Source organism: Mustela nivalis, assembly GCF_964662115.1.
Source record: "Mustela nivalis genome assembly, chromosome: 1".
Taxonomy (NCBI): Eukaryota; Metazoa; Chordata; class Mammalia; order Carnivora; family Mustelidae; genus Mustela; species Mustela nivalis.
The window spans coordinates 143,321,213-143,344,885 of NC_139020.1; the positions used below are offsets into that span (position 1 = coordinate 143,321,213).

A 23,673-nucleotide genomic window follows, 5' to 3' on the forward strand; every position below is an offset into this window, starting at 1 on the left:
AAGATAATTAGGTCTGACTATCTTGTTTTGTGATATAAGTTGGCATGGATGCTTGCTGCCTAGATCCATTTAGTTAATTAAGGGTTAAAAATTTCTATCAGCTAATTTTCTTTTGTTAGCTGGAATCATTTAATAAGGAGATGCTTTCTTCAACTCTCTGGTCACCCTGTGCTATGGTTCCAGTGAAAAAGTTAGGATGCATGCTTGATGTTTCTTTTCATTTTCTAGTTTTCAGTGTAATGAACTGACATCCTGTTATCCTCAAAAGTTGATAAATTGGTTTGGTTTGGTTTGGTTTTTGTTGTTGTTTTGGGGGGTTTTGTTTGTTTGTTTTGGCTAAAACAACATTTATTTCTCATAGTACTTGAGGTTGGGAAGTCTAATATCAAAGTACCAGCAGATTTGGTGTATTGTTTTTTCCTTTTTTAAGAAGTTTTTATTTATTTTTTTTTTTTACTTAAATTCAGTTAACCAGCATATAGTACATCATTAGTTTCTGATGTAGTATGCAGTGATTCGTTAGTTGCATGAAACCCAGTGCTCATTACATCCCATGCCCTCCTTAATGCCCATCACCCCGTTACCCCATCCCCCCACTCCCTTCTGCAATCCTCAGTCTGTTTCCAAGAGTCAAGAGTCTCATATGGTTTATCTCCTTCTCCGATTCCTTCCCATTCAGAATTCCCTTCCTTCCCCTGTGGTCCTCCACGCTATTCCTTATGTTCACATATGAGTGAAACCTTATGATAACTGTCTTTCTCTGCTTGACTTATTTCACTCAGCATAATCCCCTCCAGTTCCATCAATGTTGAAGCAAATGGTGGGTATTCATCCTTTCTGGTGACTGAGTAATATTCCGTTGTGTATATGGACATCTTTATCCATTTGTCTGTTGAAGGGCATCTTTGCTCTTTCCACAGTTTGGGAATTATGGACATTGCTCCTATGAACACTGGGGTCCATGTGCCCCTTCTTTTCACTACATCTGTATATTTGGGGTAAGTTCCCAGTAGCACAATTTCTGGGTCCTAGGGTAGCTCTATTTTTAGCATCTTGAGGAACCTCCATACTGTTTTCCAGAGTGGCTGCACCAGATTGTATTCCCAACAGTGTAAGAGGGTGCCACTTTCTCCATATCCTCACCAACATTTCTTGTTCCCATCTTGTTATTTTTAAATCATTCTGATATCATAAGCTTAAGAATGGATGGATCCATTAATGGATCTTAATGGATCCATTAAGATCCCAGTGTGTTCCTTTTTTAAAATCTTCATTAAATTTCAAACTATCCTGTCTTGGCCAATGAGAATCCCTTCAAGGTAGCTTCTGGGTCTTCTCGTCATGACCTTAGTAGTCTTTGATCACTTCCTGTTACGTGGCATAACAAAATATTCCAAACTCATTATTGCTAGCCCCAGACCTAGAATTGGCCATTTTGCCAAGAAGCTCTGATTTCTTCTTTGGAAGTATTCTATTGATGAGGATTTTTTTTTTTTTCTTTCCTTCAAGTGGAACCCAGAACCATAAACATTTATAGGAAACTGAGTCACAGTGAGGTTAAATGACTTCCCTCGGATTTTATGGTGATTAATTACAGTTACAGGAATAGGATCTCAGTCTCCTGGTTTCCAGTCTAGGGTTTCTTCCTTCACACCACATCCCAAGTACTCATGCTTATAGTTCCCATGTGCTATATGCAACTTACAGGGAAACTGGTGTGCTATGAAGCATGCACTTACCAAGCAGAGAGAGGAGAGAGCCTGGCTCATCCGTGGAATTTGGCCTTTAGAGGAGTGGGGCTCAGCTCTGCAGAATGATTCCTCATCAGATTGATTCATCAAATCTATTCCTTCATCCACTCAATAAATTTGACTTGTCTCCTTATTTATGTGCTAAGTTCTGAGCGTTACGATGATAAACAAAAACTATCTCTTTAACAACTACAATTCTACTTTGGCTGCGCCAAGGAAAATTGGCAGGAAAACTGATACTAGGGCAACATTTATATCGTTTCCTAAGTAAGCTAAGTAAATAAGAATGTTGTAGAATCCACCCAGGCTCATTATCCTTCTCTAGAAAACAGAGCTATTAATAGAACCTGACTTGGTTGTTAGAGAAATAAAGTGAGATGATGCTTATAAAAGGAATTGCCTAGTTCCCTAAAGCACATTGTATGTTAGTTATCTTTATTATTGTTGGGATTTCAAAGGAGGCCTTCCCACCATTTTCTATTGCAGACCTCCCTGCTTGCAGGACAGAAGGGACAGAAGCTCTGAGAGAATTCAGAGTTGCCCTTGGGGGACAGAACACATCATGCCAGAAGGATCTGCCATTGGCACAAGCTTCCTGCCTTAGTAACTTCCCAGAGACAGCCGAATCTCAAAATCTCTGCTCTAGGAAATCCTGGCAGAGACGAGTTCCAGTGCCTTCCCTCTGCCAAGGGTTCTTCGCTTTTTTTGTGCATGTGCCATGGACTTCTTGGAAGTCTGGTGAACCCTGTGGACCCCTTCTCAAAGGGATGTTTTTTAGATGCTTAAAATATAATACATGGGGTTTCAAAGAAAATTACTGATATTGAGAAATACTTGTCCAATATTTTTAAAAATAAATTTGTAATACAGTAACATGTGCTTCTGTAATTATGTTTGAAATGACAGGATCTAGCATCAGATCTAAGGTACCGAAATGTCTCAGTGATGAGTATAAATGATACAACAAGACATCTGCCATGAATGCAACATGGCATGAAAATATCTGTGGTTCCTATTGGTGACAAAGTTGTAGCTACAGATGCTAATGGGAAATGTTAAATTTTAGCTAATGGCTGGAAAAACAAAAAGATGTGATTTTTGCCCATTTATATTCACAGATTATCTGAATTCTGCCCATGGAGTTCAGCTAATAACTTTTGCTATTACCCTGGAGAGCTTTACTTTTTATGACTCTTAGAGAAATTCTACTCTTCTTTGTAATCATTCCCTCCCAGAACTTTACAGGTGTCCCCCACTATCCAAAAAGAGAATGTTCCTATGAAACTTTCTGCAAGCCAAATGGCATAAAGCAAGGAAGCAGTTACCATTAATTTATTTGGAAACATTTTTTGAGCATTCCCAGACCCCCCCCCCAAAATAACCACTTTGAGGATTTTCTGATACTGTGGGACACATCTGGTTAACGGATGCCCAAAATAAATCGAGATAAAGCACAGATGTTCACGGACTTCAAAGCTATGGTGGCTGGACGTTGAGATGCCCAGTGCAGTCCTCAGGGAAGGAGCTTGGTAGGGCCAGTCTTGCTGCTGGGATGGAAGCCCCCTCTGTAACAGCTTGCTGCAAAACAGACACTGACTGCTGTTTTCTCTTCTTGCCTCCTTCCGTGGAAGGGACAGTCCTCTTTGGATTTCTTACCCTTAGCAAAATCAGGTATTAATGTAAGTCTTTTGTAAGAGCGAGTGGCATAACAGGAACGTGTAACAAGTGGAGAATACCTGTGTCTGACTCGATGTGACGTCACAAGGGAGCATAATGTGAAGGTCAAGTCTTGAGCGCTAGTTGCCTGACATCCAGGAAACAGTATATGTAAAAATTCCAGTGGATTTGAATTGAATCGAGCATCTTATATTATAGGCCCTGGGGTAGACTCTGACAAAAGAGATTTTAGGGTTCTTCCTCGCGCAAGACTTTTTTCTACTCAGGCAGGGAAAAGACACATATTTGCAGGGACACTACTCAATAGCGGTTCTTGGTTAGAAGCCAAAGAGAATGGTCCACACACCTAGAACATGCCCTTTGGGATGCGTTCTCTAAGAATGGCCAATATCACTAAATCGATGGCCAAAAATCACGTAGCCTAGGCCTCAGTGAAGGCAACCAATTTAGCAAATTGAGAGGTTTTATTTATTTATTTTAAGATTTAATTTATTTATTTTACAGAGAGAGAACAGGTAGGCAGAGCAGCAAGCAGAGGGAGAAGCAGGCTCCCAGCTGAGCTGGGAACCTGATGTGGGGCCTAGGATCATGACCCGAGGTGAAGGCAAATGCTTAACCTACTGAGCCATCCAGGCGCCCCAAGTTGAGAGTTTTATAAAGTCATTCTTAATTGGCTGTTACCAGTGTGAAGTGTAGAGACAACATGGCATGGGTTTAAGAGCAAGATTAATTAATTATCTGTCTCCAATCAGGCAATTCATTTCAAGTATCAGCTTTGCTATTACCTAAATGGATGATCTTGAGAAATCATTTGATCTGTCCAGCTCTTAGCTTTCCTGTCTGTGAAATGGGGCATACAATCATAGTCATATCTACCTCATAGAGCTTGTCTGTCGATTAAATAGAAATATTCTAGAAAACTCTTAGCACACAGCCAGGCTCATACTGAGTATTTGATATCTAGGCTTTTGTGTACTTGGGGGGTTGGCTGAAAGAAATGTCTCCTGTTAGTTTCTGAGTGAAGGAGATGCCAACTTGTGCATATACTTACAGCTGTTGGTTTTCTAGTAGCAGCCCAAGGGTTAATACTGTAAGTGGGTGTGGGTGGCTCCTGTTTAGACAAAACCACATCCCAAACCTCCCTTTTAACCAGGTTTGCTATCGTTAGGGGTTTTCACCACCTCTTTGAAGTTTCAAGATTGACAGATGTTATTCAGTAATTCCTGTCCCACCAAATTTTTACATGTAGGTTTTCAAAAATAAATCACAGGAAATTTGAGGGGAAAGTAAAACTTTGGTTTCTGATATTGAACAGGGGCGGGGGTGATTTCTAGAATCTTCTTCACACATAAATTTCAGGGGATTTCTGTTTTTGTGCTTCCCTTAGCCTGAAAAAGAATAGCAGTTAGCAAGGAAGATCCTTTTCATCTATGGCCAGGAATTACAAATAAAATTAGCAGCAATAATTTGAATGTGTTGTACTCTTTAACCCTTTGAAGACACAGCCAAGTAATTATGCCATTAATTTTTTTTTTTTTTTCTAGTTCTGTCATTGCCCCATATGTGAAAGAGAATATTCACCTTGGACCAAAGTGAAGTCTCCCTACATTCTGCCAATGCCTTAGGGGTTGTTAAAAGAAATAATATCTATAGAAGAAGGGCCAGCAAACTTTGTTTAGGAAGGGCCAGGTAGTCAATATTTCAGGCTTTCTAGGCCAGGTATCGTCTCTGCTGCACGAACTTCTTAGTCTCTTTCTTTTTCTAATCAACTCTTCAAGATACAAACAAACATTTGTAACGTATGGGACTTTACAAAATAGTCCCTGGGGCCATGGTTTGCCAGCTCTGCTCTAGAACAGAAACACATGTGAGGGCTCTTGTCCTGTGGAAGTCATCATCCATTCAGCTTCTGTGACCAACATTCACTCGGTGTAGGTACCCATTCTGAACCAGGTGCTGGGTATAGCGTGGTGATCAGTACGTGTAGATTTACCCTATAGAGCACGCTTCCTCTTGAGGGAAACAAGCAACACGGGAATCAAGCCGATTTATGATGATAAGGCATCTTGTGTGGAGGCAGACAAGTGGGTGCTTGAAGCAGACCCATCCATGGGATCCTTCAGAAAATAGAGGCAGAGTTACCGAGGGGGAACATCGATTCCCACTTGGACACCTCCTTCATCTGGCCTCTTACCCTTGCTCTCCAGGCCCAGACTCTGCTGAACAATGGGGACAGTCGTACTTGTCCACATGAACTGTTTCTACTTTTGCAGTTCCAGTTCCCTCTGTCATTGCCTTGTCCCCTTGTCCACCCCCCACTCTCACCACCTGTCCTTTGTCCCATTCGTGCCTCCCAGTGTGAGCAAGAGTTTGGGTTTTCAGTCAGTTGCCATATTGTTTCCCCTTTCCTGTTCTTTTTCATGCACTAATAGATCTTTCCCCATAATAGTGATTGTTTTGTCCTATTGTTTGCTGAAATTCAGATGTTCTGGGATTACTTTTCCAGGTCTTTTTTAATGCCATCAGATAGACATAAGAGCTAAGGTTTTCATCTAGAATATATAGGTAGTGGAAGTTGGCGTTTCCACTTAGAACTGTTCTTGAGACCAGGCAGGGCGTCAAGTGAAACCTAAATAGCCCCTTAAAATAAAAACCCAAGCACCCCAAACCAGCACAGCACAAGCTTCATTTCTCACTGTGCTTTGTTAAGTGATGATAGCAAATACGATCTAGGTAATGGGTTCTCTTCAAGAGGCTATGGTTCTCTGCCTTTCACCTGGACTATATTCTTACTACTGTATCCTCATCAAACCCCTACAGTAGGTGAAGACTGCCTATTGAACAATTACAGATACTTTCTCTGACATGATGTCCAGTTCCTTCACCCACATTTTTCCTTTCGGTTCCCTTGCTAGAGTTGACAGTTTGGGAAAATTGCTCTTCCTCAAGCAGATCATATATTCGTAGTTTCTAACCTAACATCCCTTCTAGCCATCACTGACTTTTTCTCTTCTTCCACTGACCGCCTCAGAGACAGTCCTTGCCACGGTGGTTCCCTGTCTCTCTTAAGCTTTTCTACATTCCACCAACGCGTGTAGACACATTCCCCGCCTGTCCCAGGTGTCCCTGTGTTACTATGCATCTGTGTGTGTGTCCTAATCCTCTCCTTGTGTTGTAGCCTCTTTGAGGGCAGGGCCATACCCATTGTAGGCACCCAACAGCGCTACGTTGAATGAGCGAATCTAGCATCTGATCATGAGGTCTCCTTGTTAATAGGTACCTGTGAGGGAAAATGAATGACACATAAAAGCAATAGGATTCTGGCATTCTTGCCCAGTGGAGATAGCCCACCACAAAGCTCTCACTGAACCATAACCGCCTTTCACTGTTTCTTGCCGCTGTTTCCATTCGTGTTTTTCTTCCCTAAAGGAAAACCATGTGACCAGAGTCAGCCAAGGCCAGCGCATGAAGTAAAGTTTGACATACACAACACTATGTGTGGTCAGATGGCTGGGGCTAAGGACTCTCCTCCATCACCGCACAGGTCTGCCTCAGTGGTCCCAATTAGAAAACCGGCTACATGTCCTTCTTTTTACTCTTCTCACCTTTGTAGTAATATTTCCACTGTTGCCAGTAAGATTTCCTGTTCTATGAAACTTCAGATGACATGCACTTTGAAAAGAGGGATGTTGGGCACCTGGGTGGCTCAGTCGGTTAAACGTCTGCTTTCAGCTCAGGTCATGATCCCAGGGTCCCAGGATCGAGGCCTGCATCAGGCTCCCTGCTCACTGGGGAGCCTGATTCTCCCTTTCTCCCTCCCCCTTGTCATGTGTTCTCTCTCTCACTCTCTTTCCCAAATGAAAAAATAATACCTTTGGGGGGGAAAAGAGAGATATTGGGTGATATGAGGTAAGTGACTTCCAAAGAGACCCTTTTGCACAGACTCCTCTCCCCACTCTCTTCCTACCACCTGCTTAAGGGTGGCCTGGGTGTCGGTCAGAATAGGACAAGCTGGAGTATAGAAAAGCACAAAGATGACGATGGAACTGTGCCAGTCTCCTCATTTTTACCCTGTGCCATCCATACAAGCTTTTTGGAGGCAGGAGCTGTCATTCTTTCTTTATTCCCAAAGCCTCTTGTAACGCGTGGGGTTTAGTTAACACTCCATAAATGCTTCATCCATTTATCCAACACTTACTGAGGACCTGATGTGGGCTCAGTGCTGTTTCCAGTAGTAAAAAAGGAAGACGTGGCCCATGGCAGCATGGAGTTGTCAGTCCTTTGAGGGTGGGATAAGTAGGAAAAATAGAGAAAGACCCCATAACTGGACTCATAGTGATTTAATTCAAATTGTGCCAAGTTGTCATATAGGAAAAACGTAGAACGTTATGATAATATATAAAATACAACACTTTCCCACATTTTCCTGGATCTCCTTTAGAGAGTGACATTGAAGCTGAACTTTGAGGGAAGACTAGGAGACCTTGAGTAGGTGGCCAGGGGCAAGGAAGTCTGGACATATGCATCCATCCGTGGAATAAAAAGTCACAATTTATTACCCACAAAATCTATGCAGATGTTAAAATGTCTAGGTGCTGGAGATATGGACCCATTCTCTGACCATGCATTCCCACTGAACCCAATTTCTTCTCTTCTTCCTTTTGTTTCCACATCAGAATATGCCACCAACAACCCTGACCTGTTGTTAGTCATATTCCAAGTGACAGGCGTCAGCCTCCTGCCACCACTGGGAATTGCCATAGCCGTCATCATAACCTTCTACTGCTACCGTGTTCACCGGCAGCAAAAGCTGAGCCCGTCCTGGGAGACCAGCAAGCCGAGGAAGCTCATGGAGTTCAGCGAGCACCTGGCCATCATTCTGGAAGACGACCGCTCTGACATCAGCTCTACCTGCGCCAACAACATCAACCACAACACAGAGCTACTGCCCATTGAGCTGGACACCCTGGTGGGGAAAGGTCGCTTCGCTGAGGTCTACAAGGCCAAGCTGAAGCAGAACACTTCAGAGCAGTTCGAGACTGTGGCAGTCAAGATCTTCCCTTATGAGGAGTATGCCTCCTGGAAGACGGAGAAGGACATCTTCTCAGACATCAACCTGAAGCATGAGAACATCCTGCAGTTCCTGACTGCCGAGGAGAGGAAGACCGAGCTGGGGAAGCAGTATTGGCTGATCACTGCCTTCCACGCCAAGGGCAACCTACAGGAGTACCTCACACGGCACGTCATCAGTTGGGAGGACCTGCGCAAGCTGGGCAGCTCCCTCGCCCGGGGCATTGCTCACCTGCACAGCGACCACACCCTGTGCGGGAGGCCCAAAATGCCCATCGTGCACAGAGACCTCAAGAGCTCCAATATCCTCGTGAAGAATGACCTGACCTGCTGCCTATGTGACTTTGGGCTTTCCCTGCGCCTTGACCCAACTCTGTCTGTGGATGACCTGGCCAACAGTGGGCAGGTAAGTTAGACCTGGATCGCCTTACTTGTAGGGGGCCTACGCCACCTCTCCACCCATCTCTCATGTCTTTTGTCTCAAACAGCCTGATGCTAATGGACACCTGCCTAGACATGCCCCTGGGCATGCCCCACTCTGTCCTGCCAGCATGCTTTTCTAATGAACAACGTTTCCCCTCTGGTTTCTGCCAAGCCCATCTAATTCAGGACAGATATTCTTCTCCTTAAGTCAGCCTTCATTTCTCTCGCATTTGCAAATGACTTTTCATTGCTTTGAACAACCCCATTCGTGCTTGGTTCTGTCTTTTTCCTCTCTTCTGCTTCTATTCAGCCCTTCCTACTCTGAACTATTGGTGGCTACCTTGCTTTCTTTTTACCTTTCTAGAAAGCAGTCTCCTTCGAGCCCAAATCCACTTGCATTTTTGCTCCCATCTAGCACAATGCCTTGAACAGCGAAAGTGACCAATCAATATTTGAGTTGAGTTGACAGACTGAGTGAACACACAATTCTGTGGTTCCTTTGAAGCATCTCACAGATGAAAATAGAAATCTTTTTAGGTAAGGAGATATTGGAAGGTCACTAGAAAGTACCAAGCCACCCTTTATGGATAAGAGCACCCCATCTTTTCACACACTGGAAGCTTGATGTAGATTACAGTAGAGTCTGGAAAGCACCATTGTTGCCTCTAAGTAGGTAGGGGGGTATGTGCTTTTGAACCATTTGGTTACTGCTCAGTCTGGCCTCTTGGGTCCATGGCTGCACAACCAATGTTTAAATAAATATATCGAGTGAAACATGGATGGAGTAATATGACAGGGTAATGAGTCATGCAGTGACCTATTAAGAAGAAAACTTTCTTCTGTTACATACCATTACGAAACATTCCTTGGGACAATGATATCAATTTACCTAACCTTCCTTAGCTTCTTGAGAAGGTAGGACTTCACTGTTATTTAGTGAAGCCACACATGCTAAAAAACCAAATGTTTAAGTGATCTCTTCCCTAAAAAATATCTTTCTTTTTCCCTATGTATGCCAGTGTTTTCACATTATCATAGTTCAAACAAAACTACATGTCATGGCTATCAAAATTATAAAATGGTCTAGATTTAGTCTTTTATTATAGAAATACTTTCATGCAGCTTATTTTACTAGAGATTTTATGAAATTATACTACATTCTTGGCACACTGGAATGTATCATAGAGTAAACAAAGAACATTAAGACAGTCCTTAAGTGACCGAAACTAATGACAATGATTCTTATTTTCCCCATAAATCTTGGTGTTTCAGGAATGAGAAAAACAGTTAATTTGCAAAAGCAAAAATAAAGATCTAAAGTAGCACAGACATTGTCTCCCCAGTTATCTGTGAGGATGTTATTGTATAATACGATGACATATATCATGAAACTAGATAAAGCAGCTCTGGGGTTTGGCACTTCCTCATTTTGGTATGCTTTGTTTATATTTTTGAACGTGTTTTCAGGGAGAGAAAACCTATTTTTAAAAATAATTTCATAAGCTGTTAACTTTTTTTGCCTGTCTCATAATTTAAAAGAGCACTGCACTTTTCAGAGATCATCTGCATGTGTAGAAGACAAACATCAGTTATATTTTTAAAATAAAGATGCAGCTGGAATTACATGATGGGCCTTAATGTCTTTTATTGCTTTAGGTGGGAACTGCAAGATACATGGCTCCAGAAGTCCTAGAGTCCAGGATGAATTTGGAGAATGTTGAATCCTTTAAGCAGACGGATGTCTACTCCATGGCTCTGGTACTCTGGGAAATGACATCTCGCTGTAACGCAGTGGGAGGTATGTATGGACTGCTATCATGGGGCAGGGCTTGATGCGTCTTCAAAATGATGTCATGCTGCTTACTTCAAGCATGATTCCAGGGGTATAATAGTGTTAACCCCACAGGTGGAGCTAGTTGAGATCTGTTAGTACACAGCCATTCCAAGAGGATTGGGAATTGTGCTAATTAAGGCTAGATTTTTAAGCTGAAAGCCATGTTTGGAGCATAAAGCTTTCTATTCCCCTTTCTGAAGTATGATTACTTTTCTTTTAATGCGTCTCACCAGATATTTAAATATCTGGCAAGAGAGGAACATGAATACAATTCATAGAATTAGTTCTATTTATCCAATGGAAAATATTATTTATATATATTATAAAAACATTTATATTATAAAAATATCCAATGGAAAACATCTGATTTTTGTTTCATTTTCTATTTTAAGGGTTTTTTTTTTTTTTTAAACCTTAAGAATCATAAGGTCTACGTAGTGGATTTGGCTCAAAGTTTATTTTTATGGGATGACTTTACTTTATTGGGCAAAACAAGTGGAACGATTTGGTATATTTATTTAGATTTGTAAAACTCTAGTAGAGAAGTTTTTAAGGAATGCTATGGTATTCTTCAGGGGTGTAGAAGGGATACCGCTGTTTTAGAAAGCATTATCCTGATCTCCATGGACATGAGAATGGCTCAGGTCTACATTTTTATCCTTTTTACATTCTTCTCAGTAGTTTCCATGACTGAGCTCTCACCTAAGAAACTTATGCATCTCAGCTTGGTCTTGGCTGGTGGCTAAGTCAAGTCAAGCCAACTCTAGTTTTATTTTTAACTCTTTGTTTTGTAGTATTTTTAGACTTACAGAGAAGTTGCAAGAGTAGGATAGGGAGTTCCCATATACTCTTTGCGAGCTTCCCCTACTGTTAACATCTTACCTAAACCACAGCACAACTATTGAACACAGGTCATTGACATTGGCACAATACCTTAATTAGTTCGTACAAGTTATTCATGTCTCTGAGTTCTCAGCAATGTCCTTTTCTGGAGCAGAATTCAGTTCAGGATCCTATATTCCAGTTAACGTCCATGGCTTCTTGGTCAACTTGTGACACTTCCTCATTCTGTATGTCTTTCCTGACCTTGACACCCAGGAAGAAGTTAGACTAGTTCTTTCATAGACGGTCTGTCAACTTTGGGTTTCTCTGATGTTTTCTCATGGTTAGATTGAGATTGTGCTTTGGGGGCATGAAGAATACAGCAGTGATGCTGTGCCCTCCTCGGCAGCTCAGGGAGGGGGCACAAGACGTCAGGGTACCTGTTCAGTTTGGTCCCTGGGTTGGGGTGGTACCTGCCTGGTTTCTCCCCTGTAAAGATACTATTTTTTTCCATTTGTGGTTAATACATATCTTATAAGAAGCTACCTTAACCTGTTTCAGAAGTACTCAATACCTAATTCATAAAGATACAAGACCTGTTTCTTATCATAAATTTACCTGCTGATTTTAGGATCCATCAGTCATCCTTGTTGGCAACAATTATTATTGTAATGTTTGCCTATCAGGATTTTCTGTTTTCTTAGCCTTCCTACATGTGGTAGTAGGTCTTCTGCTGTAAGGGAGATCCGTCTTTTCCCTCGCCACCCCCAGTATTTATTCTTTCCATTATGCATTTATATCGGTCTGGAGCTATGAATATTTATTTTATTCTATGAGTATCTAATATCATCAAAATTTATTTTGTTGCTCAGATCATCAGAGCTTTGATCACGGGGCCACACTACCCATTGGTAAAACATGGTGGCTCTGGTTGGCACCATGCTGGCTCTGAGTCTTCATCCTGTTTAGAACTTCCTTAGCTGATCCTCCAGAATGGGTCCAGATCACTCTTTTCCCCTGGAAAGCTTACTGTCCCGTCACCTATTTGCCTGGGTTCCTGCATAGGGATGGCACTTCCTATCTGGCTGTCTTGCTGAGTTTCTTCCTCAATAGCACTTCCAAAACTAACTTGGTTTTTCCTTGCACAGTGAAATTTGTTTAACCAAGTTTTAGCCACTGAGGATAATTTTCTGCTTAAAAGCTTTGACAGTTGCAAAATGAATCTTCAGACCAGTATGCATTGTGTAAGAGATGATGCTGTTGTCACTGTCAGAATAAATTTACCTAGGTTTCGGTATCTTTTCTCTCTTTTCAAACCCACTATTCATAAACATGAGCTGGAGATTGTGCCTCTGTCTTTCCCTCTGTCGGCGCAGCCAGCTTATTAAGGCCTTGTGTGAGCTCCCTGCTCTCATTGTTATCAATGACTGAAGCCCTTTCCTGTTGATATTTGCTGAGTGTGGAAGAATTCAGGCTCATGGGGAAGAACTGAGTTCACCAACTTTTACAAGGTCTAAAAACGGATACAGTATAAACAAGTTTTCCCAAGGAAGGAACAGGATCTCATTTGCTCAAAAAACCTTTCATAACCTTTAGGATAAGAACAGACAGCTTTTGGGGAACCAGAAATAGGCCATCCCGTTTCTCATTTTGTTTGATCTTAAGCCCACAGTCCTTTTTCTCCCATCTCCTCTCAGGCTGCAGAAACCCAAGTTATATATCTGCACTCACTTCGGTCCCACTGAAAGCCCTTCAGTTGATTGAGTACGTGAACTCACAGATTAAGTCCTTTCGTTAACCTTCTTTGGAAAACTTTGTTTTTTAGTTTAGGGATTTTTTTTGTTTTGGTTTGGTTTTGGTTTTTGTTGTTTGTTGTTTTTGTTTCACTTTTTGTTTTTTTGTATGTGCGTTTTTGTTTTTGTTTGTTTGAGGAGGGATCTATCTTAAAAATATTAAAGACAGATTCTTAGCCTAGTCTTGGTTTCAGAAACTTTTCTTCTGTATTTTAGGAGTCTTGTGGAAACAACATAAAGCCTGCAGATAGATGCATTGCCTCCCAACAGGGGTAGAAGGACAGGTTTTGCCTTCAGGGTGTTTGTAGCCTACTGATGAGACGGACTTCTTTTTCTTTTTTTTTTTTACTTTTAAAAAGTAAAGAAAAACGTACGCATGCAGACACATCTCTTACCTTAAAAGCAAAATGTATAATAATTCCCTCCAGGTAATGTTAAGCTTTAATTCTGAAGGTCTAAGAAAGAAAACAGGATATAAAAAGGTTTTCGTGAAGCTTAAGCCTTTTTTTCTGCATTCTCAGATAAAACGTATGTAATTACCATTTTTCATTGACCGTCTCATTTCCAAAAGGGAAATGGTGAAATATGAAGCTTAACTTAGTCTGATGACTTGTAGATTGAGATTTTTATTTTGCAACGTAGGACAGCTAATATTCTCTCCAGCTTTATTCTACGTAGCAAAACATCGAACTGAATACAGTAGAATACCAAGCATCAAGGGACCGTCTTGCAGGGAATGAGAAACCCCAGCTTTCCTGGCTTTAAGTGACTCCATTCTGTTTTTGTGGTTGAGCCCAGACTCCTCACATGGATCCTAACTCTGACCCCCCGCTCACCTTTCTAGGCTCGTCTCCCCAGGCACCATCGTACCACACAGCAGGTCTTCTATGAATGTCTTTTAGGTCCCAATACTAGGCTTGGTCTTATGCTATTAATGGGAACTGAAGTAGACTTTTGAACAGGCAAGTGCAATTCTGTTGTGACCCGTGCTGCAGGAAGGTAAGGCAGGGCACTGAAAGCCCACGACAGCTGAGGGGAGTGCGACAGTAGGGTCAGGCACAGGGGGGTTAGGTCAGCTCTGAAAGGAAGGGGAAGACTCAGGAGTGTCCCCTTGAATTCCTTCTTGATCAGCCTCTCCTCTGTGCAGAACAGCTCAGGGGGAAACAGAGAAAGATAGAGCACCACACTGGAGAAGTCTCTCTTATCAGATGAGAAAATGAAAACAGAGGGTCATAACACTCTTCTGAAACCAGCTGGTCCAGCGCCATTCGCACCCAGGAGCTCAAGCGATGAGCTGTCATAATTGAAGAGGGCGGTCAAAAGGGGAAGGCTTCCTGGTGGATGCAGGTGTGATCATGATGAGAGCTTCAGAGGAGTAGCCGCCATGACTGTGCACTTGCCTCACGGGTCCACTCCTCCAATCTACCAAGGACCCTGAAGAGAGCACTGTTACTGGCTGCATTTTACAGATGGGAAAATTGAGGTGCCAGGAGTTGGGCAAGCTGTGTGGCCAGGCATCAGAGCCCTGCTGTCTGACTCTAGCTCACTGGCCTGGCCTTCCTAGGACACCGCCGGTCTGACCAGCGAAGGACATCTCAAGTAAGGGACAGCTGCTGTCACTATTGTTATCATTACGGATTGGGCAGCCAGTGCGACCTTGTGCATCCTGGCCTTTAATTCAGTGCCTCTCCGGAAGTAGCTGACAAAAACGTTCGGTGACGGCCTCCCTCATGAAAGTCTCCAGAGACTGACAAGGCCGTCTCCTCTGGGTGCATCTCTTTTAGCAGAATCCCAAAGCTTTTCCTTTCTAAGCATGTTATGGGCTCAGCACCTGATAGTCTGAGATAAATTTCTTACCCTTTTTTCTCTGAAGATCTATTTATTTATTCATTCCTTCCCTCAACAAATATTTATTGAGTACCAGTTAAATGGCAGGCACATTCAAAATGCTGAAGGCACAGCAGTGAAAAAATTAAAACCAAACCAAAACAAAACAAAACAAAAATCAGTCTCTGTCCTCAAGGGACAAGTTGTCTCTGAAGAGCAAATATTCTAGAAAGACAAGTGGTGAACAAACAGATACATGATACAATACCAGCGGTGGGAGGAGGCGAATATGATGATTTTAGGAAGAAAAAATAAAGAGTTAGAGACAGATTACGACAGAGAGCCTAACTTCAGACACTTGGATCGCCTGACAGAATATAAAAGTGAAGAAAACAGGTCTCTCAGAGCCATTGGAAGAAGGAGGTGATTGGTCTGTTCCTGTCTTATAAAGAAGGAGGAAGGTCATGTAGTCGTCACTCAGCAAGGACAGACGCAAAGCCTGGCTCTGTCTTACAAAGAAATCTCTGTCCGGCTCTCGGCTCTCGGTTTGTTTGGTGTTCATGCAAGTGTCTATGGTGTGGGAGGCGGATGGAGGCCGGGTCCCTTTCAAGGCCCCCTGTGGCCAGCACAGCAGGCACAATATTCACATCATTCCCAGCCAAAACCCCAGCCTAAACAGGCCCACAAGCAAACTGACTTCCAAATCCCTGGCCATTTGGCTTCTGAATAGAAACTGACACACAGCAGCCCGCAGAGCAAGCATCTAACCAGAGGAGAAACACAGGCCCTGAACGGACTGTCAGCTTGCCACCGCCTTGCAGCACAGACAGGAAGAATACAGGAATCAAAAAGAAAGGAAAGAGACCCAAAGCAAGGACAGCAACAAAGAGGGGTCGGGGAGAAGGGCTGAAGAGAGACAGGAGAGAAGGGCTTTGCTGTCCTGGATTTCAGGGGAGTCAAATCTGGAAGCAGATCTAAAACTCAGGGGCGCTGCTTCTCAGAGAAGTGTCAACGGCTTTGCTGCTCTGTGGGGTTGGCACCACATCAGAACAACAGCTGTGTTCAGATGCTGACTTCCAGAGGGACAGCGCTGCGTCCCAGGGCCTTGCCCTCTGCGTGCGCAGAACTGGGGAGGGGTGGGGGGTGGAGAGAGGCAAGCATGGCTTCTCTTCAGAACCTTCCAGACAACTTAAAAAGCGCTGCAAGGGTCTGGGAGTGCAGGCTGGCTTCCACCAGTGAGAAGACTTTGGGGAAAGGCGGCAGAAGGGGAGCTGGAAAGAAGATCAAGTTGTTCCCAATAAAGGCATTTCTTAGAAAAGAGGTTATTTGAGGCAGTCAGGGTGGTGGTGGTGGGGGGTGGCGAGGATTGTGTGTTGGTGGGCCTTGGTGTGCCTGGCCTGGAAAGCAGCCTGAGGGCGGGACAGAGACTTGGTTTGATTGAAGAATTCTGTTGTGTGAGCATCTGCCTTGGGTTGGATGCCTCGGGCCTGGAACAAAGAATTGAGCCTAAGTAGTTTATTCAGGAAGTGATCTCAGGAAATGCTAGTAAGGGAACGGGAAGTGAGTCAGGAAAGGGAAGGAGGCCAAGAAATGGCCTGTTATCAAGCAGGCTGCTGGAGCTCAGTGCTGCGGAGGACCCCGGGTGCAGTCAGACACACACCTTGAACTCGGCATCACACCACCTCACCTGGCTCACGAGGAAGCTGGGGGCTCACCTTCCAAGCCCCCTCCATCTTGGGTGGAGGGCAGCTCCTAGGGTAGTTTCGGAGGGTGAACACAAGCTGCCCAGCCTGTCCCACAGGGAGACGGGCCAGCAGGCATGAAAAGTTGTGTGGCCAGCGGTCTTCTGGGAGTAGACTGAGTAATGTTGGGGAGCCCACTCACCCCTTAATTGGCTTGCTCTCCAGTTCTTCATAGAAGGGGGGCCTGAACCTGGGCCTTGTTTGATCACATGCACAAAGAGGACTCTAGATAACCATGCACGAACTCCTTTGCCAACCCTGTCCTGATCTGGTGCTCGCAGCCCAAGTTGTGAGAGGCTCATTTTTCCCCACCCACACCATCCCATTTGTTTCTCTAAACCCAAAATGGATGACTGTTTGGGTTTAATGTCGGTAAATAATAGTACTTAAGGAGAGGGCTGCTCTTAGTAATCAGTGCTTTTTTTGCATAACTCTTAGAAATTACAAACCATCACCACCCGCTAGGTTCCATAAGCTTCCCCTTCTCAGAGTCACGCGGTGTGCAGGGCTGGCCAAGGCAGGGAGAGACACATTTGTCACATCTGTGACAGGCATGTTCCCACCTGGGGCTTCCCCAGCTGGGCTTGCTCTGGCTGGGGGAGAAAGAGCTCACTGCAATGCTTGAGGAGAAAGGAGAAAGCATGCAAGGCTTCCTAAAAAGGCAAAACCATTTTCAGAGTTACCAGTAATCTAGCGTGCAATTCTGATTGTTCTTCCCGGAATCCATTGCACTGGCCTCTCTTTTCTCAACTGTAAAATGAAGTGTTGGATCACATCTTCTGAGACTCTTCTTCGACATTCCCTGTCTGACTCATTTGAAATGCTTCAAGTGTGCTTAATAACTTGTATTCACTTCCTCTGTCAAGATGCAACTCCTATTTCTTCCTTGCAAAAACATTTACAGCAGTGCCACTCCAAGCCTGTTCCATGGAAGGTGCTGGTTCTGGGATGGGTCGTTCCGGCTTTGTGATATGATGAGGACAGAGCGGGTGTTTTGTGACTTTAAGAGCAATTTGGTGTTGCCCATAACACCCGAGTAGCTTTCATTTGCCTTGTGATTTGTTACCGCAGTGTTTTACTCAAGCTTCAGTCTTCAGTGAGCAAAACACTTCATCTTTTATAAAAATGCAGATTGAGAAGTGCTCATCATAAACAGTAAGGTGAAAATTTAATCCCAGCATTCAACCTAAGCCAGTTTTGTGCAACTAGGGATGAGGAGTGGGAGAAAGATTTGCTTTTACCGTTTCTATTTAGTAATTTTGGAGTTTTAATCACATGCACTTTTTTCCTTTTGTTTTTTTAAAAAATATTTTATTTATTTATTTGAAAGAGAGGGAGATAGAGATAGTGAGAGAGAGAGAGCAGAGAACATGCCAGGAGGAGAGGGAGAAGCAGCATCCCGCTGAGCAGGGAGTCCAATGCCAGGCTTGATCCCAGGACCCCAGGATCACGACCTGAGCTGAAGGCAGATGCTTAACCGACTGAGCAACCCAGGTGCCCCTCACGTGCATTTTCTAAAATAAAAATACTTCAAGCACCAACATGAAAAATAAATAGATAAGGACCATGGATAAGTAGGGATAAAAGATATGGAATCGGGACCCAGCAGTTTTGCCAGAGTGGTTCAAGCGTCTCAGCCTCTAAATGCTTGAAACCGTGGGAGAAAGTGAGAGCTAAAACTAGCCCCTGGTTTGGGGGGTAACTCGCTCTGCTCGATACCTCAGGACCATCTGGGTATCTGTGCTTGATATCCCGTCCCAGGGAAGACCATCGGTGCCCACCTGGCTGGCAGAGACCTCCTGCCCTCAAACCCCTGCCCTGGAATTAAGGCCTCCACCTGGGTGTCTGTGGCCACCTCCTTCCGTTGGAGGCAGATGTGCTCTGTATCCTGAGGGCCTCTGGGTAGACCTGAGGAACAGTTAGCACAAGGCCCTCCAGGAAGAAGAGCCCTCCAGCATAATGTCTGTCAGCAGTTACCCTCTGCATTGGGGTGGAGGTCTGAGAATGACATTGCCTTCACAGCCAGAAAGGGGGGAAAAAAGGGAAAAAAAAAAAAAAAGACATTACTGGCTGACGGTGGTTTTCATGCTGCCACAATCAGATATTAAAGCTGGTGACGGAGAGGCACTGCCAAGCGTAGGTCATCATTCTAGAGCATGACTAAAAAAAATAGGTGGGAACAGTATGCTTAAACTGTGGGCAAAGAGCAAAGAAAGAGGAATTGTAAAAATCCACAGTAAGACCAAAAAAAGACAAAAATTAGCTGTCTTGGAAAATATGTATTATATAAGTATGACATTCGCCAGGAGTTGAAGAAAGGTCAGCTTAAAACACGCATACGTTTTATTTTATTTATTTATTTATTTATTTATTTATTTATTTGTTGGTTTTTAAGAAAGAGAAAGAGCACAGGAGAGGGAGTGGAAGAGGGAGAGGGAGAGAGAGAATCATAATCAGGTGCCATGCCCAGCATAGTGCTCAATGTGGGGCTCTATCTCAGGACCCTGAGATCATGACCTGGGCTGAAATCAAGAGTTGGACGCTTGACCTACTGAACTACCCAGGCACCCCTCTTTTTCTCTTTTTACTTTTTTTAAACATGCATGCGCTTGAAGTCTCTATCTTGGTTCCTCACCTGAAAGACTACTTCACTGTTTAGGAATTGGGGTGTGCCTATTTGGGCCACATGATGTTCACCCAGACTTGTCTAATTTGAACTTAGAAAGAGACTCATGGATTCACATTCTCCCAGCTTGGCTCAGGGCCAGCTGCTTTCAGGCTGTGCTTGACCTCCCTTCCCTATGAACTCTCCCACAAGTCACATAATGGAAATAGGCCTCATACCCCTTAGGGATACTAGAAAATCTCACAACTTTCCAAGGTTTTAGGAAAATAGGAAGTAATCCAGTTAAAATTCTCTTTGCTCTGGTGAAGGACTGTCGTCTTTGTCTTCTTTTCCAAAGGAGTGTTCATGACTTTTCCTTTACCCAGAAAACAAGCCCATCCCTGTTGCCCTATGCATCTCTTGAGCGCTCTCTCCCATTCCCCATGGAAACCTGCTTTGGTCTCCGCAGAGCTTACAAACTTAGATACTGTGGTTTATGTGACTTTGAAGATTAAGACTAGAAATGAAATAAATTGGCCCTGGGTTATAACCTCAACTAGATGGTTTTCTTTGTTGTGAAGGAATCTCAGCCATGAGATTGACACCTGGGATTGATTCCGATCCTGCCATTTTCCTTCCCTGACCATGGTCATCCCCTGCCCCTTTCTGAGCACTGTGCTGTGAGGATGGTTGATGGGCTACTACATTCAGTTTCTCAAGAAGAAGTCCTAGCAAGTCTTCCTCAGGGTGGCTTTGCAACTAGGGACAGAGGGGGCAGTTTTGCTGAGAGATTGACCTAAAGAGAAAGCACTTCTTTGGCAGCTGTCTTAGGCCAGCTTTACTAGAACTAGTCTGACACAAAGAATTTTTTTTTTAATTTTATTTATTTATTTTGACAGAGATGACAAGTAGGCAGAGAGAGAGGAAGGGAAGCAGGTTCCCCGCTGAGCAGAGAGCCAGATGTGGGGCTTGATCCCAGGAACTTGAGACCATGACCTGAGCTGAAAACAGAGGCTTTAACCCACTGAGCCACCCAGACGCCCCTGACACAAAGATTTTTGTACAATGGTTCATTGAGGATAGGTCTCAGAGGAAGGGAGTAAGAGAAGCAGGAATGGGAGAAGCTCAGCAAACCTGTAGTTTCAAGAGTTCTAGCCTCGGCCTGATCTCATGGGGGAACTCTAGAGGATGAATTGCCCCACAGTTATCTCCCTGCAGAGGCAAAGGGTTAGACTATGAAAACCCCCACATAAATTTATTGTTGGCTGCAGGGTACCTGCAGGGATGAGACTTTCTGGAAATCTCCAGGCCCAGCAGCAGTCCTCTAGAGAGGACAAAGGTGTGAGCCCTCAGAACTCAACACCTGTGGCAGCTGGGTTCTGGCGCTACTGGCCGGGTAAAGGGATCTAGGCAGAGAGCCAGTGACACCAGCTATGGCAGCCAAAACAGCTGGAAATGGACACTCTGTGGACTGATAGATTATCTAAAGAGCACTTTATATCCTATACAAATCCTATCCCATTATACTGTATTAGAATATACATACCTCAAGTCAGTGTACTAAGAGGTCATCATATTGCTCGATTAGACTGGATTACAAGATAAGTCTGGAGAGGAATATGGAGGTCATCCAATTCAGCCCCTTCCGTTTATAGAAGAGACGGGTTAGGTCAGAGTCAGCTGTACTGAGAACCAGCTCTGATTACCAGTCCTCTGCTTTTGTTTGGATTCAACCCAACTCCTATCTAGTGAATGCCTGCAATGTACATGGCACAGTTTTAAGCACTGAGTGGAGAATTGAAAGACCCTAGACTCAGCCTCTGCCTTGGACCTTACAAATTTAAAGTCTATAGAAGATAAGGAAATGGAAGAAAGAAAGAAGAATATTATGCTGATCAAAGTTCCACTCTCACCCCTAGAACAGTGAGGAGGAAGCGTTATGGCACTCGAGGACAAAAGTAGACACACAGAAGGAAGGATGGTTTGTGCTTGTCTCAATGTGATGGGAGGCCTTCATCTCCAATCTCCTGAGAAAAGACGATATCCTGGTCGCTCTTATACTTGGGCGTGGGAATGGGGGTATCACAGAAGATGAATATGCAAAGGGGGGTTCTGGGAAAGGGGAGAAAACAAATAAACCAATAAGAGTAGGCCATCCCTTTTCAAAAGGTGCCTTGAAAGCTTTTTCACTTCTTAGCCTAGAAGGGCAAATTACTGAAAGTTTTACTCATTATACAAGATTATTTTGTTAAGGGAAGGTCCTACTTTCTGAGAAGTATATTGGATCCAGCCCACCCCCCCATTTCCATCACAGACACGTTTTAATACAGGCGTGTTTTCTATCTTTTAGGTTATCCTGTGCCGCCGTGACGCATGTATTGATCCCCCCACTTATGTTAGTGTGTTGTTTTAATATTCAACTAGAATTGAGGCATTGCCACTTCGGACCAGATCTAAAATTCATTCATCTATCCATCTATCCATCCATCCATTCATTCATTCCTCAATAAAGCATGTGTTGAGAGCCTCTTGTATAGGAGGTTCTGTCAAGGATGCTAGGGATTCAAGAATGACTAAAGGGGGTCGGAACCTGCCCTCAGATATTCACAATCTTGTTAGATGAGACAAATAAACATGCGATCGTGATACAATGTGGTATAGAGTAAACAAGAGCTCTGCCTGGGACCTTTGGCTAAGAATGGCTTGGGGATATTCAAGGAAGTTTCTGTAAAGAGATTGACTTTAGCAGAAACCTGAAGCCCTAGGCAAGGGGTATATCATCCTCTCTTCTCTTCTCTTCTTTGTCCCATGGATCACTAAAGGAAAATTCCTTTTTAAATTTTGTTTGTTGATGTGTTGTTAATTGCTCTCCTCCATCATCCCAGTAAACAGCATTGCTCAACATTTGTGTCATCATTGTTGTAATAAGGAGCCTTTACAGACCTTGTTTACTTTGTTTGTTTGTTTGTTTGTTTTTCTTTTACTTTCTCCCCCCCCCCCCCCCCGACTGAGCCAGCCCGGTGCCCTGACATTTTTTTTTTCTCTAATCAATACTCCATAGCAATTTTTTTTCTTCCATCGTGGAAAAATACACTAATACACTAATACAAAATACAAAAATACAAAATACAATACGCTAATACAAAATACAAAATACAAAAATACACTAATCTAAAGAGTGAATCTAAAATTCACTCTTTCAACCATTTTTAAGTGTAGAATTCACTCGCATTATGTACATTCACAATGTTGTGTAACCATCACCATTATCTATTTCCAGAGCTTTCTCATCCCCCCTCCAACTGAAACTCTGTATCCATTAAACAACAGCCCTCCATCTCTTCATCCCCCAATCCCTGGCAACCACTATTCCACTTTCTGTCCCTATGAATTCGTCTATTTTAGGTACCTCATAAACGGAATCACGCAGTATTTGTCCTGTTGTGACTGCCTTATCTCACTCAACTTAACATTCTTAAGGTTCATCCATGCTGTGTCATGTCAATTTCATTCCCTTTTCAGCTAGATATCCCCATGAAGTTTACCACTATATATTAAACCTGTTTATATACTGGGGACCCAATGTGTAGGATTGTTTATATACTGGGGACCTTCACTAGGCTACTAATATGTAGGATTTTTCTACCTCCCAAGAACCAGTTTTGTCCCCCTTGGAGCAATATCACCCCACTGAGAAAGCCTGCATTAAAATGTAACCTCATGGGGGGCCTGAGTTGACTCAGACTCAACTCAGCTGAGCATCTAAGTCTTCATTTCCGCTCGGTTCATGATCTCAGGGTTGTGGGATCAATCCCCAGGCTGGCTTTGAGCTCAACATGGAGTCTTCTTGTCCCACTCCCTCTGCTCCTACCCCACTTGTGCTGTTTCTCTCACTCTCACTATGTCTAAAATAATCAATTAATTAATTTAAGAAATAAATGAAATGAAAGCTCAGTGACCTTGTTGGTCTTGTTCTTCACTGTCCACATCTGTTAGCACAGTACCTAGCTCATAAGAGGCCCTCGATGATTATCTGTTGAATATCTCTCAAGCTCTTTCCACAACCACTCCTTCCTTCTTATTTTAATCGACCGTTCTTAAAAATTGCTCTCAGAGTAATCAGAGATAT

The 23,673-nt window shown here is 43.4% G+C and overlaps 1 protein-coding gene across 2 annotated transcripts in view; it reads left to right on the forward strand.

The window, feature by feature from the left end:
• TGFBR2 (transforming growth factor beta receptor 2) overlaps window positions 1–23,673 on the forward strand; it is a 90,694-nt gene that overhangs the window by 61,350 nt on the left and 5,671 nt on the right. For both annotated transcript variants that reach the window (XM_082682826.1, XM_082682825.1), the window contains 2 exons: window positions 8,105–8,904; window positions 10,578–10,719. In XM_082682826.1, coding sequence (XP_082538952.1) covers window positions 8,105–8,904; window positions 10,578–10,719 — 942 coding nt within the window. The remainder of the gene's footprint in view (window positions 1–8,104; window positions 8,905–10,577; window positions 10,720–23,673) is intronic.